This window comes from Gymnodraco acuticeps, unplaced genomic scaffold (assembly GCF_902827175.1).
Source record: "Gymnodraco acuticeps unplaced genomic scaffold, fGymAcu1.1, whole genome shotgun sequence".
NCBI classification, from domain to species: Eukaryota; Metazoa; Chordata; class Actinopteri; order Perciformes; family Bathydraconidae; genus Gymnodraco; species Gymnodraco acuticeps.
In genome coordinates, this window is record NW_022989876.1 from 675297 (window position 1) to 691332 (window position 16036).

Genomic DNA, 16036 nt, shown 5'->3' on the forward strand with positions numbered 1-16036 from the left:
AAAGATTATCTTTCGATCCAGCTTGAATTGTGCCATGAATTACACACATGATGTTTGTCAATTTAAAAAATTATTTCCATGTCAAAAAAGTCTCAGTTTGTCGTAAAACTGTTGAAATATAAGACTATGAAAAATACGCAACTAGAAAGACTACAAATCCCAGAGTCCCGGTCCCGCATGCTGGCTCTTAGGAACCGACTAACTCCCCTTGTGTGTGTGTACAGCTCTCAACGTGCCCAGACTTGGAGTGATTTTCACCTCTTTTAATACTTTCCGCCTCATTCTGAGAGAAAGAAGTGAAATGTTTCAACGTGACGGCCGTCTTGGTGTGTGGTGCGAGACGGGAGATGTAGTTCATTGAGCGGTTTCACACAAACAAAGTGTTACTTCACAGTTTTACGACACATTTTAATTTTTTTGAATTGCAAAATTATCTTTTAGATTGACAAACATCATATGTGTAATTCGTGGCACAATTCAAACGGGATCGAAAGATAATCTTTTTCTCTCCATTGACTTCAATACATACTTTCCCCGAAGTAAGGTCCCATGGAGCTCCCCTGAAAGGGAGGGACTTCGCCTCTCTATATCAAAGTGAATATCTTTGGGACCAAAATGGACTTTGATAAAAATGTGATGGAAATGTTGTATTTTCTGACTATTTATGGACAAAAAGTTGAATCTAGAAATGAATCTTCACACTATTGCAAGAGAAGAATCATACATTGCATCCATTTTTAAATATTGACTAACCAACTTCAATAAAACAGATGAAATACATGGTGTATATAATTAGTGATTTAGCCCAAAGCCCTTTTGTAATAGTCCTGATTGAAGCTGTTTGAAATACTTTAAAAAACATTATAACCTGAGGCAGTGATTATGATGAATAACATAAGTGCCTGATCCATCCATGCCTGAAATGATCTGTCACATGAAACCAATGTGATTGTATTAAACTGACTTAGAACATTAGTTACATTTTTCTATTGATTTGCAGACAACCTCCTTGGGATTTCCTGGGTGGACAGCGGCTGGGTGCCGATTCTGAACCCTGGAAATGTTCTGGACTACTTCTCTGAGAGGAGTAACCCCTTCTACGACCGCACCTGTAACAACGAGGTGGTGAAGATGCAGCGGCTCACTCTGGAACATCTGAAGTAAGTTCATCTTAAACTCTGCAATTTGGTGCGACTTGGAAAATAGTTCCACATAATAAAACATAAATTAAAGCTCACCTCATATGCAAAATCCTCTTCTTCATGTCTCTTCTACATCAACATGTGTCCCCTCTTCTCCATGTCTCTTCTACATCAACATGTGTCCCCTCTTCTTCATGTCTCTTCTTCATCAACATGTGTCCCCTCTTCTTCATGTCTCTTCTACATCAACATGTGTCCCCTCTTCTTCATGTCTCTTCCACATCAACATGTGTCCCCTCTTCTTCATGTCTCTTCTACATCAACATGTGTCCCCTCTTCTTCATGTCTCTTCTACATCAGCATGTGTCCCCTCTTCTTCATGTCTCTTCTACATCAACATGTGTCCCCTCTTCTTCATGTCTCTTCTACATCAACATGTGTCCCCTCTTCTTCATGTCTCTTCTACATCAACATGTGTCCCCTCTTCTCCATGTCTCTTCTACATCAACATATGTCCCCTCTTCTTCATGTCTCTTCTACATCAACATGTGTCCCCTCTTCTTCATGTCTCTTCTACATCAACATGTGTCCCCTCTTCTCATGTCTCTTCTACATCAACATGTGTCCCCTCTTCTCCATGTCTCTTCTACATCAACATGTGTCCCCTCTTCTTCATGTCTCTTCTACATCAACATGTGTCCCCTCTTCTTCATGTCTCTTCTACATCAACATGTGTCCCCTCTTCTTCATGTCTCTTCTACATCAACATGTGTCCCCTCTTCTTCATGTCTCTTCTACATCAACATGTGTCCCCTCTTCTTCATGTCTCTTCTACATCAACATGTGTCCCCTCTTCTTCATGTCTCTTCTACATCAACATGTGTCCCCTCTGTGGAAAGAGACTCTGAAAGTTTCAGGAACAAAGATTCTCTCTCTTTTTGATCCATTTCTATAAAAACCTGTCTGAAAATGAGCTGATCAGATTTTGGCCACTTTATGATGTCATAACGATGTTTTGTCTTGTGTAACCATTAGCCAATCAGCAACCAAGGTAACCCCCCCCCTTATCACCTGAATCTCCTCCTAGAGCACCATTGAGTTCTTTGTAACCAAATCTCTCTCAGAGGGGCGTGGGGAGGGGCTCCTTATTTTCATCTAAAGTAACAGACAGAGAATCAGCACTTTGGAAACAGGGCTGAAACAGAGGGGATTATGGGTAATGCTGCAATGATCTGTTTGGTGTTTCAGCCAATCAGAGACAGGCTCTGTATATACAGTATCTGAGACCTGTGATATATTGATGAAAAACAGTTGAGATTAGTGTTTTACCAGTACAATGATTACTGAGTGTATTGTGAGATGCATGCAAATGAATTATCATGCAGAATCTAAATCCAAATAAAAACACACAGATGTAATTGTTTGGTTTTAAAGGTGAGAAATATGTTTCCAGTACAGAGCATCACTTTGTTGTACTGAGTGACCTCCTCCAAGCAAACATTTGTTTCTGTCTCATTTCAGCCAGATGGTGGGGGTGGAGTACATTCTTCTTCACGCTCAGGAGCCAATCCTTTATATCATCCGGAAACAACAGAGGCAGTCACCAACACAAGGTGAGCATCTGAACGCTACTGATGTCGGTCCGGCAGAGAAAAAAGAACATCAAATCAAGTTTTATTTATATAGCCCATTTTTAAAACGATTTTTGGTCGAGCCGTATGCTGTACATACAGTAAAAATACTTTACAATAAGGACACTTTACAGCAAATACAACAGGACAGTTTGTACAGAATATCAGTATGACAATATGACACCCTCTGTCCTTAGACCCTCTGTCCTTAGACCCTCTGTCCTTAGACCCTCTCATCGTACAAGGAAAAACTTCCGGAGAAAACCCACAGTTTAAAGGGAACATGGGAGAAACCTCAGGGAGAGCAACAGAGCAGGGATCCCTCTCCCAGGACGGACAGACGTGCAATAGATGCCGTGTGTAAATTGAAAAGATAATACATTTTACAGCATATAGACCGAATGTTAGGAAATGCATGTGTCTGTAATAATAATAAGAAGAAGAATCCACGAGGATCTCAACAGTCCTGTGGGAGCCATCAGGGAAGCAGTATGATGAGAGTCAGGCAGGACCGCAGAGATGTGTACTGTATATTATATGTATACATGTACTGTATATTAGATTCAGAACATGAATCTGGTTTATTTCAAAGTTGGTGTACATATACAAGGAATTGTGTTTGCTTATACTCATGGCTGTCACAAGAAATCTGTCACACACACATAAGAACCTAAGGACTGCAGATGGAAATTCGCCATTAGCTCAACTCTGGCATAAATCATCCCTTCTCTTTTCTGAAATGAATGTATTTGTATGCATGGTTCTCGTTAAAATAAGTACATACATTTAAATAACATAGCACTGGAGCTTATTTCTTAAGATAATTCCTCTCTTTCCATCCTCCAGACATTCCCTTGGCTGACTACTACATCATAGCAGGAGTGGTGTATCAGGCCCCCGACCTGGGGACCGTTATCAGCTCCAGAGCGGTGAGGACTCTTTGAACTGAGTGTCAGAAATGCTTTTCATGAATAACATTTAAATGATGTAACATGAACCCCCTCTGTTTCAGCTCTCTGCTGTCCATGGAATCCAGTCTGCTTTTGATGAGGCCATGTCGTACTGCCGCTATCATCCATCCAAGGGATACTGGTGGCACTTCAAGGATCAGGAGGAGAGAGGTTCGGTTGAGTTAATTTACAATATTCAGGGTGTCCGCGGGGTCTTAAAAAGTATTAAAAGTTGATCAATCAATTAAGTATTAAACGACATTTCCCAAGGTATTACATTTTGTAGCTTGTTTTCAATAAGTATATAAATGGTCCAGAGAGGTTGTATTCTACAGTCTGCCTGAATGTAATCATTGCGTAGGTGTGTAGTGTGATTCTGTAGTTTATTGATGGCATCCCGTTGGATTTGACGTCGTCTGAACAGGACGTCGCACGCTCACTGCTTGATAGCGCGAAGATCCGTTTACGCCGGTTGCTAAGCAACATCGTTATGGGGAAATGCAAGTCTGCGTCCAAATGGTTGGAAGATAAGGAGGAAGGACAATCAATACTGTATATAGTCAATGTGAGGTGAAGTGTGTCGCCAAGGTAACCGGTTAAAACTCCAAGTGGCGATGAGGTCTTAAAATGTATGGAAAGGGTCTTAAAAGGTCTTACATGTGACTTCAAGATTCCTGCATATACCCTGATCTGGAAATGTAGTGAAATAGCAGATAGGGAAGTCTTCAAGAGCCAGAGCTATGGCGTCCTGCAATCTTGAAATGTTTATAGGAAGTTCATGTTTATTATGTTGAATATGGGATAACTCTTTTCTACAGAGAAAAATAAACCCAAGACTAAGAAGAAGGAGGAAGCGAGCTCGCTGTTCCAGAGGCATCGTGTGGACACGTTGCTGCTGGACCTCAGGTCAAAGTTTCCACCCACGTTCTACCAGGTACACGTTACACCGACTCAAAACTACAACTACTAGTATATTTCTATTATTCATGTTAAATCTTCTTTGTCTTATCTTTTGAAATCACTTAATGTTTTCCCCTGTGATTTCAGCCTAAGCCTGGGGAGAAGCCCATTCCAGGTATGAACCTCAACATTGCTGTATATACTCAGATCACAAAGTGACATTAATAAGTATCAGTCCGTGGACATCAGTGTGTAACATTGAATGCAGGGGCGGACTGGCCATTGGGACGTTCAGGACGATTCCCGATGGGCCGGTTGGGCGATGTGGGCCGGTCGGATAAGTCACTAGGACCCCCCCCCCCGTCGACAATTTACTAGCGGTATTTACTTGCGGTACCGAGGTGGGCCGGTCGGATAAGTCACTAGCCTTTAATCCATATTTCATACAATTTCAAAAACTGCAAGGCAAGTCATGCAGTGAAGAATTATATTCAGAGAAAGCTGATTTAATTAAAATAATATCTTCCAGACCTGATGACTGACCTTATCCAAATTGGTGATTTTGCTTTAGATGTTCTCTTTGGTCAAAAGCCAGTTTGATTTTGTTTGTGGTATATTTACTCTTAAAGGTGGGGTAGGTAAGTTTGAGAAACCGGCTCGAGATATACTTTTTGTTATATTCCATGGAATGCTCTTAACATCCCGATAGCAACGAATATCTGAAGTGCTTTGACAAAAAATCCATAAACAAATGTCATCTGTGGAAGCCGTGGCGCTGTAAAAAGCACGACCATTCATCTGAGCCGGCCCGGCTAAAGTAACTGGATGGCCTACCTGCCTGTCAGCCTTCCATCTGTGCACAAACTTATCTCGTGCCCTCATTGGTCATGTGCGCGTTTGTGTGTGTTGGAGGAGGGCAGTTCTGGTTCTGGTTGTGTATTTTCAAATTCTAGCGCACTCGAGCCGGTTTCTCCAAAATTACCTACCCCACCTTTAACTTTGGGTCTGTGCATAACTAGGAAATGTTGTCTTTACATTAAGATTTAATTTAAAAGTACATTTTCATGTGAAATTAGAGCTGGAACAATCCATGAGTTTCCTCTTAGTTCATGCTTTTATTTTGCAGTTGAGGTGAAGAAGGAGCCTGAACCCCCGGCAGAGGCTGTTAAACAAGAGGAGAGAGAACCGGCCACCAAGTCCTCGGCCCCCGCTCCACCCAGCAAGCCCCCCCCAGAGAAGAGAGCCAGGCTGCAGTGAGGAGATACTCGTATTACTCTGGGAATATACAGAAAGGAAAGTCGTACAGCACTAACTGAAACCACAGCTCAGGAGTATTTTTGTTTCCTCTCCATATATGCAAGACCCTCTACTCATTTGATCAGTTGTGGCTCAGAATGAACCGGTGTAGGTACCAGATGTGTTCGGCCTACCAGATCTGTTCGGGGTCCGTTACGCTTACCAATGACGTCACGCATTGGCTGTACAGCAACCCAAGAGGACATTTTACACGGCCAAATTCCGCAAAGAATATTAAAAACTAACAATCGACAGTGAATGTATGTTAGTGGAACTGTGTCTTATGTTCTTATAAATTCGAAATCATCAGTAAAGTCTAAGACCATATTTCAGAGGGATATGCTACATATTAACTTTCTATTATATGCATTTCAGTTCTTCATTAACATTCCTTAATTAACACTTCACTTTCCTGACACAGATTGTCATTGTCACATCATTGATAAGCGTAACGGACCCCGAACAGATCTGGTAGGCCGAACACATCTTGTACCTAGACCGAAACAAAAGGCAGCTTCTCTCAGTGCCAGAACTACGTTAACTCTGTAACATGAGTCCTGTGCATGTGATGAGTTTTGAGCTGTGCTACTAACGGGTTGAGTGCCTGATGTCAGCAGGCATTTAGCAGAATTCACTAAGGATGAGGTTTTCTTGCTGATAAGCTGACGTCAGCATCAGTGTCGGTTTACTGACACAGGGTGATGTCAGAACGCATCATGTTATCTGACTCGTCACCTCTCTTTGATTTCAGACACTTTCCTCAGTTTTTTGTAAGGAATACTTTTGTGTTTTTGTATTAAAATATATCACTTACTGTTTGTTGGTTGAGTATTTGTCTCTAATGTTTTTTTTTATAGATTTTTCCTTATCATGATTTGGACAAAATATCATTTAAAATATATTGTATTTCTTCAGAATGTGAGTGCTTTCAACACTGATGGTTTTGTCTTTTTAACTAAGATTACAAAAAGTCTAAGTTTAACAGAAAATGTGGACAAATTAAAATGGGACAGTATGACCAGTAGATAAATGGGGGAGTATAAGGCGCAGATGTCACCATTTGTTCATATTTTCTCCAAAGTCTCAATTGCCAAAATGTTACTTTTTATTTGTATACACTTTTGCTGTCTGTCTTCCTAGTAATGTTTAAGTAAAACGTCACAAAACAAATCTTAATTTAGGGAAAATAAGCAGGCAACAAAAAGAGGGAGATAACTAAGCAATGCTGTATGTTAGAAGTTCATCCTATCCATTTCTCTACATTTATTTTGACAATTAATTTGACTTGTATAGGCTACTTTTGTACTTTTACTTAAGTACGTTTTTTGATACAGAACTTTCTACTTGAAAATGAACATTATATAATACAGGTTTATATCACTTTTATTCCTTTATTTTGTATTTCATGCAAGACTACAAAAGGTTATAAATTGAGCAGAAGCTAAGTTTAAAATGAGACAGTATGACCAATAGTGGGCGCCCTTTGTTTATATATGAACAGATAACCTTAAAGACATGTTTTATTTCATGATTTTTTTTTACGTGTGCAATTGTACTCATGGTAAAGTCAAACGTCATTGAGGAAATATTAATTCAAGGAAAAGAATGGGCATTGGAAAAGTGGTGAATATTATAATTTTTACTCCGTTCATTCCGGTTAATTCCTATGAGAGCTGCTCGGTGGCGCATGAAGAGCAAAAGTACCCGTATGCGGGCCCACGGAGCATGCGCAGTTGAGTTTCCCTTAAGCCCCGTCTCCGATCCACCGCTCTCGGCTCAGTCAGATAAAATAAGCCCTATGCTCTGAGTGATTGATTGATTGATTGAAAAGTTTATCAACAGCTTGTATATTGGGTACAGTACAGTACAGCTCAAAACATACAATTGTTAAGGGGATGCAGACCAGAGAAAGACTTTCGTCTTGTTTACATCAGGGTCCCCCATTTCCAATTCATCATGTCATTTAAGACATATAAGACATATTTGACATACAGATGGCTTATTTACAATTTACATACAGGTGGTTTTTTACATACAGATTGCTTATTTACAATTTACATACAGGTGGTTTTTTACATACAGATTGCTTATTTACAATTTTCATTTTAGATTTCGTTCTAATACATCCTAACCGGACATTTAAGACATACCAAGTCTACAGATATACAGTTAGTAACAGAGTCTAAAATGCGAGTATATACATAGATGGGGGGGGGGGGGGGGGGGAAGCTGTCCATTGAACGACAGGTTGAGATTTGTACCATTACCGGGGCCAGTTTTGCAATGCTCTCCCCCGAAGGTGCTCTTTAAGAGAGGTTTTGAAGGTAAGTATAGTTTTACTTTCCTTTACAGTTGTGGGAAGAGCGTTCCACCTTGATGTGGCATAATTGCGAAACGTGTATTCCCCCTTTTTTGTGCCAAATCTGGGTTTCACATGATTTGTGGAGCTCCCTCTGGTGTTATGATCATGGTATTCCTTGACCTTTGGGAAGAATTTTGACATGTACATGGGTACCATAGAGGTGTAGTGGATCTTGTAGACCAGGCCCATTGCAAGTAGCTGTACTCTGTCGTGTACTCTAAGCCATCCTAGGTTGTCAAAGTGGGCAGAGGTGAGGTGGGTTCTAGATGAAAGGTCAAGCAGTAGTCTGACCAGTTTATTTTGCGATGTTTGAAGTTTTATTTTTAGCGCCTTGGAGGTGCTATGGTACCATGACGTGCAAGCATAGTCATAGTACCCTTGAATGAGTGCTCCTGCCAGAGTTTTCAGGGTGTTTTTGTTTACCAGAGAGGAGATCCGGTATAGGAATCTAGTTCTTTGATTGACTTTTTTTATTACATTGGATGCCATTTTGTCACAGGAGAGGTTTGCCTCAAGAATAGATCCTAGGTATGTAATTTCCTTCTTACTTGTGACAATAATGTCGCCCACTGCAACTGAGAAATCGTCGGATTTGCTGAGATTATGTTTCGAACCGAAGAGAATGGACTCTGTTTTACCCAGGTGTAATGATAATGTATTAGTCAGATGAATGGGGAGAGAAAGAATATCACTGTTTTAGCGCATTAAACAACTTTTAGACCCTGGCCTAATGATTGAAATAAGGACAAAACAAGTGTTCGTGCTGCGCAGTCAGAATTTTGAGATTTTCAGGGGGGAAAAATCTGAAAATATCCATATTTTTTTACATCAGAATTCTGAGAAAAAAGTCAGGATTCTGAGATGTTCATGAAAGATTCATTTAATATATATATATTTTTTTATATATCAGAAGAAATGAATTGAGTCGGAATTCTATATAATTTTCTATATAAAAAAAAATCTATATCTATCTGGGAAAAAGTCAGGTTTCTGAAAAACATTTCTGGAAAAATAAAATCTGAATAAAATAAACATGTTATTATTTCAATCATCAATCAATCATCAATCAATCAATGTTTATTTATATAGCCCAATATCACAAATGTTACATTTGTCTCAGTGGACTTCACAGTACAGAATATCAGTATGACAATACGACAACCTCACATCGTACAAGGAAAAACTTCCTTAAAGGGAAAAATGGGAGAAACCTCAGGGAGAGCAACAGAGGAGGGATCACTCTCCCAGGACGGACAGACGTTTCCAAAAGATAAGCTATTTTTCAGAATTCTGAGAAAAGTCAGGATTCTGAGATATGCATTTATTTTATTTTTTTCAGAAAAATGAAAAGAAAATATGTTTTATTTAAGTGAGAGTTCAGAAAAAAATTATCAGAAAAACATATTTTCATATTTTAGACAAATTATATTTTTTTCAGAAATCTGTGGAAAAGTCAAGATTCTGAGATTTTCAGAAGAAAAATAAATATGTTTTTATTTCAGAATAAATAAATAAAAGGTATTCTGAGGAAAAAGTCAGGATTCTCAGATTTTTAGGGGAAACATTCTCAGATTTTCATTTGCACAAAAGTCTTTAGGGGCCAAAATGAGGTCACGGCAATTGTAGTACCACTGTTTGGCCACTAAGCCATTCCATAAATCAGCTTCAACGTGTGGCGCACTTCCAGCGGACTTCGCTTTGGACCGTAGCTTCTTCTTCTTCTACTCCCGGATACCACGAAGAAGAAGCGTCTCGCAGGGCGTGGTGGGATAGCTGTCTACTCGCTGGAGGACCGAACAGAGCCCCAGCTGGCAGCTAGGAGAAGATGGCTGCTGCTACATGGGGGATTCTCAGGCCACTGTCTGAAAACACAGCCATGTTCACCGATCACTAGCCCGGTCACCTCCAGGTAGTTCCGTCGGTCGGGATAACCGAACATGGGGTCTCAGACTCTGCAGATCCTGAGGCAGGGGGTCTGGGCTTCAGTCACCGGAGGATGGTACTACGACCCCGATCAAAACACCTTCGTCAATGCGTTACATCTGTACATCTGGCTGTTCCTGCTGTGCTTCCCTTTCATCCTCTACATGGTGAGAGAAACCTCTTTAAGACCTCCCCTAAACCTCATTTTAAAACCTCCATTTGTTTTGTTTCTGCTGCGACCGTTGAGTGTCCGTTAGATTGTTGTAACGGTCGGAGTCTGGCTATTATCTGGAGCAGGGACAATGTAACGTCTCTTTAAACTGACAAAACGACAGGGAATATTATAACTATACTCTAAATGTGTTATAAAACCAAAAGCTTTTTAAAATAAAACGCTGAAAAACGTTATTCCTGTGTCAAAACATTGTTTAAATTAATTAGCTGCTCCCTTTGTAAAGTGTACCATCCACATGATAGATTGGAACATAATAATAATAATAATAATAAGCTTTTTTACAGCACTTCACAGTAGAGAATTTACATCTCATAAAATAGTCACAGAAAATGTATATCACATAGAATACAACAGTTTTAATTTAACACTACAATCAAAATGTCGAATAAAACCAAAAGCTTGTGTTAAATAAACCCTGAAAACGCTATTCATGTGTCAAAAATGTATTTGAATTAATAGCTTCTCACTCTTGGCATTTTAAAACGTCCTTTATTGGTGTTTTGTTGTGACTGTTGACTGAACAGTGTCTGTTTGGTTGTACCAACGGTCGGAGTCTGGCTATTATCTGGAGCAAAGACAATGTAACGTTTCTTTAAACTGACAAAACCACACATATTAATGATTCACTCAAAATATGTTATAAAACCAAAAGTGTCTGTAAATGAAATGCTGAAAAACGTGATTCATGTGTCAAAAATGTGTTAGCTGCTCCCTTCTTAAAGTGTGTCATCCTCCAGGTTGGACCATAATAATATTAAGCTTTTATTGTATAGCACATTTTATACAGTGCTTCACAGTAGAGAACTAACACCTCATAAACAACACTGCAATGTGTTATAAAACCAAAAGCTTTTGTTGAAAAAACGCAAACATTTTTTGTCAGAAATGTGTTTAAATTAATTACCTGCTCCATTTTAAAGTGTAATAATAAGCTTTCTTTATAGCACCTTTCATACAAGAACTGGTGTCCAATGTGTTTCACAGTAGAGTATTGACATACATACAAATAACCACAGAACATGTATACCACATAGAATACAGTTACCAATTAAAGACAATATTTAATAAGCTGAGTAAAGACATAGAATATTGCATACATTAAAATGTAATATAATATAATAGTGCATTCAAAGGAGGATAGTGCAAATTCACATTGTGATTACAACTCGAAATAATGGGAGCCATGGGATGATGTTAATAATGATAATAACACTACATCAGGGGACAGTTTAAGATGCATCAGAGAGCAGGTGTTAGCTTCCTGAAATGCTAAAGTAAACATATGTTTTTAACTTCCTTTATAAATATATCCACTGAGCAGGCTTCCCTAATGTCTGTAGGTTTTGTGTGGGTTTTATCACAGTGATGCAGTTAGGAAGCCTTAGCATTTGTACCAGTTCATTAGCTTGTGTGTGTGGCAGGCTGTAATCAGTGAATTTAATCCCCCCCCCCGTTTCTATCTCCTTGTTGTCCTCCTGTCGGTAGTGATTTGTGGTATCTCCAGTCTTTCAGAAGCCTCACCAGCTGTGAGAGCAGGAGCTCAGCTGATAGATGTCACAGTAATCTGTCATTTTTATTATCCATGAAGTCGCACTTAATGGCTTTTTGCTCACTCCCTTTGTCACAATGTGTCTCTGCTGGTTTTCTGAAGCTTTGTGTTTACTCTGGCACATTCAGGGGGTCCACGGGGTCTTAAAAAGTATTAAAAGTTGATAAATCAATTTAGCGGAAATGAAGGCTATTAAAAAGTATTAAACGGCATTTCCCAAGGTATTACATTTTGTAGCTTGTTTTCAATAAGTATATAAATGGTCCAAAGAGGTTGTGTTCTACAGTCTGCCTGAATGTAATCATTGCGTAGGTGGGCAGTGTGATTCTGTAGTTTATTGATGGCATCCCGTTGGGTTTGACGTCATCTGAACAGGACATCGCACGCTCACTGCTTGATAGCGCGAAGCTCCGTTTACGCCGGTTGTTAAACAACATCGTTATGGGGAAATGCAAGTGTGCGTCCAAATGGTTGGAAGATAAGGAGGAAGGACAATCAATACTGTATAAAGTCAATGTGAGGTAAAGTGTGTCGCCAAGGTAACCGGTTAAAACTCCAAGTGGCGATGAGGTCTTAAAATGTATGGAAAGGGTCTTAAAAGGTATTACATCTGACTTCAGGATTCCTGCATACCCTGTAAATTGGTGGTGGAAGTATTCGGATGCTGTACTTAAGTTAACGTTCCTAAACATTAATAGGAAAGTACATTACAAGTCCTACATCTAAAGTCCCACCTAAGTAATAGTAGAGAAGTATTGTCAGCAAAATGTACATAGAGTATCTAAAGTAAAAGTAGTCAGTGCAGAAAACATTTCCGCTTTATGTGATATTTTACCATATGAAATCAGGTCCTTTTTATATGAAATTATTATATAATTAATGTGATTGCATCAAGTATCATTTTACGGTTGTAGACAATACATTCCTGATAGACCATATTTGACCCTCAAACAGTTATTCCAGCAGAGATACATTATGTTAAAAGATCGTTTTAAAATAGACAATCTTGATTTGAAAAGTAACTAAAGCCTTAAAATAAATGTAGTGGAGTAAAGTTAATAATTTCCCTTTTTAAATGTAGTTGAGTAGAAGTATAAAGTATATCATTACTCAAGTACAAGTCTTCTCTAGTTTAATTTTAGTACAGTACTTTAATAAATGTTACCCGTGACCCCTGGTGTTAGCTCGCCCTCTAACTGTGTCAGGACCCGACACCTATTTATAAATGATATTAGTCCACTTGCACGTTTTTATATGTGTTTGTCAAATATTTCATGACTACAGGTCGTGTCAGTGAATCTTTCTAAAACGCCTCCCGTCCTCCGTGTCAGGAAACGCTCTGCTATAAGCATGCTAACCTCTATATTGAGGAGCTGATGGTTGAAACGTCCTGTGGTTTCCGATCTATTCCTGGAGTGGAATACTCAGCTCTGCGGTTCATATGGAGCCACAGGTTAGAGAGCTGCGGCTGCTTTAATACGTGTAAACAGATGCAGCAGCAGCAACATGTTGATCGATTGATATTAAACTGACTACCTGCTGTCTTGTTTTTTTTGGGACAAAATGTCATTTAATGAACGTCTGAGGGGCTTCTTCAAAAGGCGTTTTTTAAAAACACAATACTCATAGAAACAAATTACTTTAAAAAATATGTAGAAGAAACAAAAATAAGAATTGGAAGAAAAAGACATTGGCATGATGGAGAATATGTAAGAGAAACATAAATCTAGAGAAAAATACTATCAATATTAGAGAAACATACTATGAGAAGAAACAGAAATATTATCCAAGAACATTTCAATTCCTAAAATACCATAAAAAGTGTGCAAAATTCGATGAAACGACAGACAAAGTACAGTCCAGCTCCTTCTGCAATATCAGATACTCTAAACTCACTCCTGCTTCTTTTCTTAATGCCAGGCCCTGAAACCAACCATGGCGATCGTGGGAATCTACTGCGGAGTCATCGCCGCCATGTTCCTGCTGCTGAAGACGGTGAACTTCCGCCTCCACCATGCCCTGGACGAGGGGGAGGTGGTGGAGCACCAGGCCAAGGAAACCCAGGGCAGCAGAGGAGGCACGGAGGGGGCCAACGACGGGGGAGTCACCCGCCGAGAGGACAGCAATGGCCCGGGGTGAGTCCACGTCTTACTCACCCCCACGGAGGAGGAGATGTGTGGGGGGGGGTGGGGTCAGGGGGGAGTGTGACTCAGAGGAAGTGGTGTGGTTGAGCTTCCTCACGTCACGCTTCCTGATCAATGATGGGGAAGAGTCGCGTGGTGGTGGAGAAGGAGTCATTTAGAGGTGATCTGAGGTTCTTATCAGCGCACAGGTCAAAGGTCAGGCTCCCGGGTGGTGAGAGGACAGGTTGCTACAAGGAGAATCAATACATCGCTTTAAAGGCTTCAGATCAAGGGAGACAGAGCCTGCCTGCACCAGATACATATATCACTGAAAACGGTGTTTCTCAGCCCTGGGATAATTGTCTTGGAAACTGATCAGTTATTTCCGAGTGACCTAATTTGCCTCCATAATGGCTGGTGCTAACACTTGTGTTGTTGAGCATTTTGTTTTAAATGCATCACAAGATCATTGCTTAATAAAGTCAAGAATATTGACAGTTAAATAAGTGCTGATTCTGCTTTGATTAGGGTTTTTAGTAACATCATTAGTTTGATGGTTATGTTAAGCTTGGATGAAGAATAACAGCGTACAATGAATTACACAAGTTGATGAAGTAATTTAAATCGAGCGGGCTGGGTGATTCATTTTATCTTCACTTTTCATTTTGACATCAAGCGATTATGAAAATATGATAATCAGTTAAATTGATTGTGCTAGATTCAGTCTTGTGGTTAAATCCTCTCTGAATATAGTTTAAGATATTTTAAAGAGTTTTTTTACAGCAGTACAACATATTTCATCCAATTTTATTGTGGTATCATTTATTTGTTATTTTATATATTTATGTTTAGTAGTTTCTACAGTAGATTTTATTTTCATTATTTTTGAAGTTATTCATTTATAATTAAAGGTCACCTATCGTGCTATTTTTAGGGTTTTGCTCAAAATACCAAACCCATTCTAGCCATGCCTCATATCCCTCTATTTTACTTCCTGTTTCAAAAGTGGGGTATAAAGCTTTAAAATAAAAAAGGAGGGGTCTGAGCTCGTGCGGGACCCGGCAGCTACTGTCTAAACTAAATGCTGCCGTGATGAAACGCCATATCATGGATCATCAAGGATTCTCTCTGAAACAGTTTGGAGCTCAAAGGCTTTCTCTCTTGCCGGTTATACCACAAGGTGAGTTCCTTTTTACTTCCTGCTTCTTCACACACATGCTCTCCAGTACAGGTTAGCTCTGAGTGTTAGCGATGCTAATGTAAACATGAACCGACCATATTACGTCCAAAACAGTCGGGCATTGTTTCTGATAGCAACGTTTCTGATTGGGCCGTGGGTCCACCTTTCAGATATTACGTCATATCGGACGCAAATCTGGATCAGCTCCGTTGTTCCCCGTTTTTAGAGATTTGGGTACGGAGGAAAAGAGAGAGGGTTTTATTTTCTGACGCTGCGTGAGTTCCCTGACACACCGGGGACACATGTTTATGTATAAAAGACATCACAAAGTTCATTTTCTATGATAGGTCCCCTTTAAACTATACATTATTTTATTAAATAAATATTAGGGATGTAACGATATATCGAATATCGCGATATCGCAGTAAATAAATGTCTCAATACCGTCGTGAGACTGACAAAATATACTGCGATTTAAAAAAAAATATATATATGTTTTTTAATAATATATATTTTTTATATATATATATATTTTTGAACCTTTATTCAATCTCTTTTTCAAGGGAGACCTGTCCAACATGGCAGCAAGTAGGTTACAACATGAACATAAAACACAACAGATAACACAAAAGGACATGGTATTTACAGGGCTACATGTACATACCTAGAGACATGGACACGTACCAACAGTATAATTATAACTCTGTCAATAAGCCTCACCTTCTTGGCAAAAACTGTATTGCTT

The 16036-nt window shown here is 39.4% G+C and overlaps 2 protein-coding genes across 2 annotated transcripts in view; both read left to right on the forward strand.

Moving 5' to 3' along the window:
• The window catches only part of med6 (mediator complex subunit 6), a 7814-nt gene extending 1076 nt beyond the window's left edge, over positions 1-6738 (forward strand). The window contains exons 2-8 of the mRNA XM_034197973.1: positions 1001-1160; positions 2664-2755; positions 3620-3702; positions 3786-3894; positions 4542-4657; positions 4771-4798; positions 5750-6738. Of these exons, the coding sequence (XP_034053864.1) occupies positions 1001-1160; positions 2664-2755; positions 3620-3702; positions 3786-3894; positions 4542-4657; positions 4771-4798; positions 5750-5880 (719 nt within the window). The 3' untranslated portion in view covers positions 5881-6738. The remainder of the gene's footprint in view (positions 1-1000; positions 1161-2663; positions 2756-3619; positions 3703-3785; positions 3895-4541; positions 4658-4770; positions 4799-5749) is intronic.
• A 3274-nt stretch (positions 6739-10012) lies between these two features.
• Positions 10013-16036, forward strand: part of pcnx1 (pecanex 1) — a 59283-nt gene continuing 53259 nt past the window's right edge. Inside the window, 2 exon segments of the mRNA XM_034197916.1 lie at positions 10013-10371; positions 13909-14123. Of these exon segments, the coding sequence (XP_034053807.1) occupies positions 10219-10371; positions 13909-14123 (368 nt within the window). The 5' untranslated portion in view covers positions 10013-10218.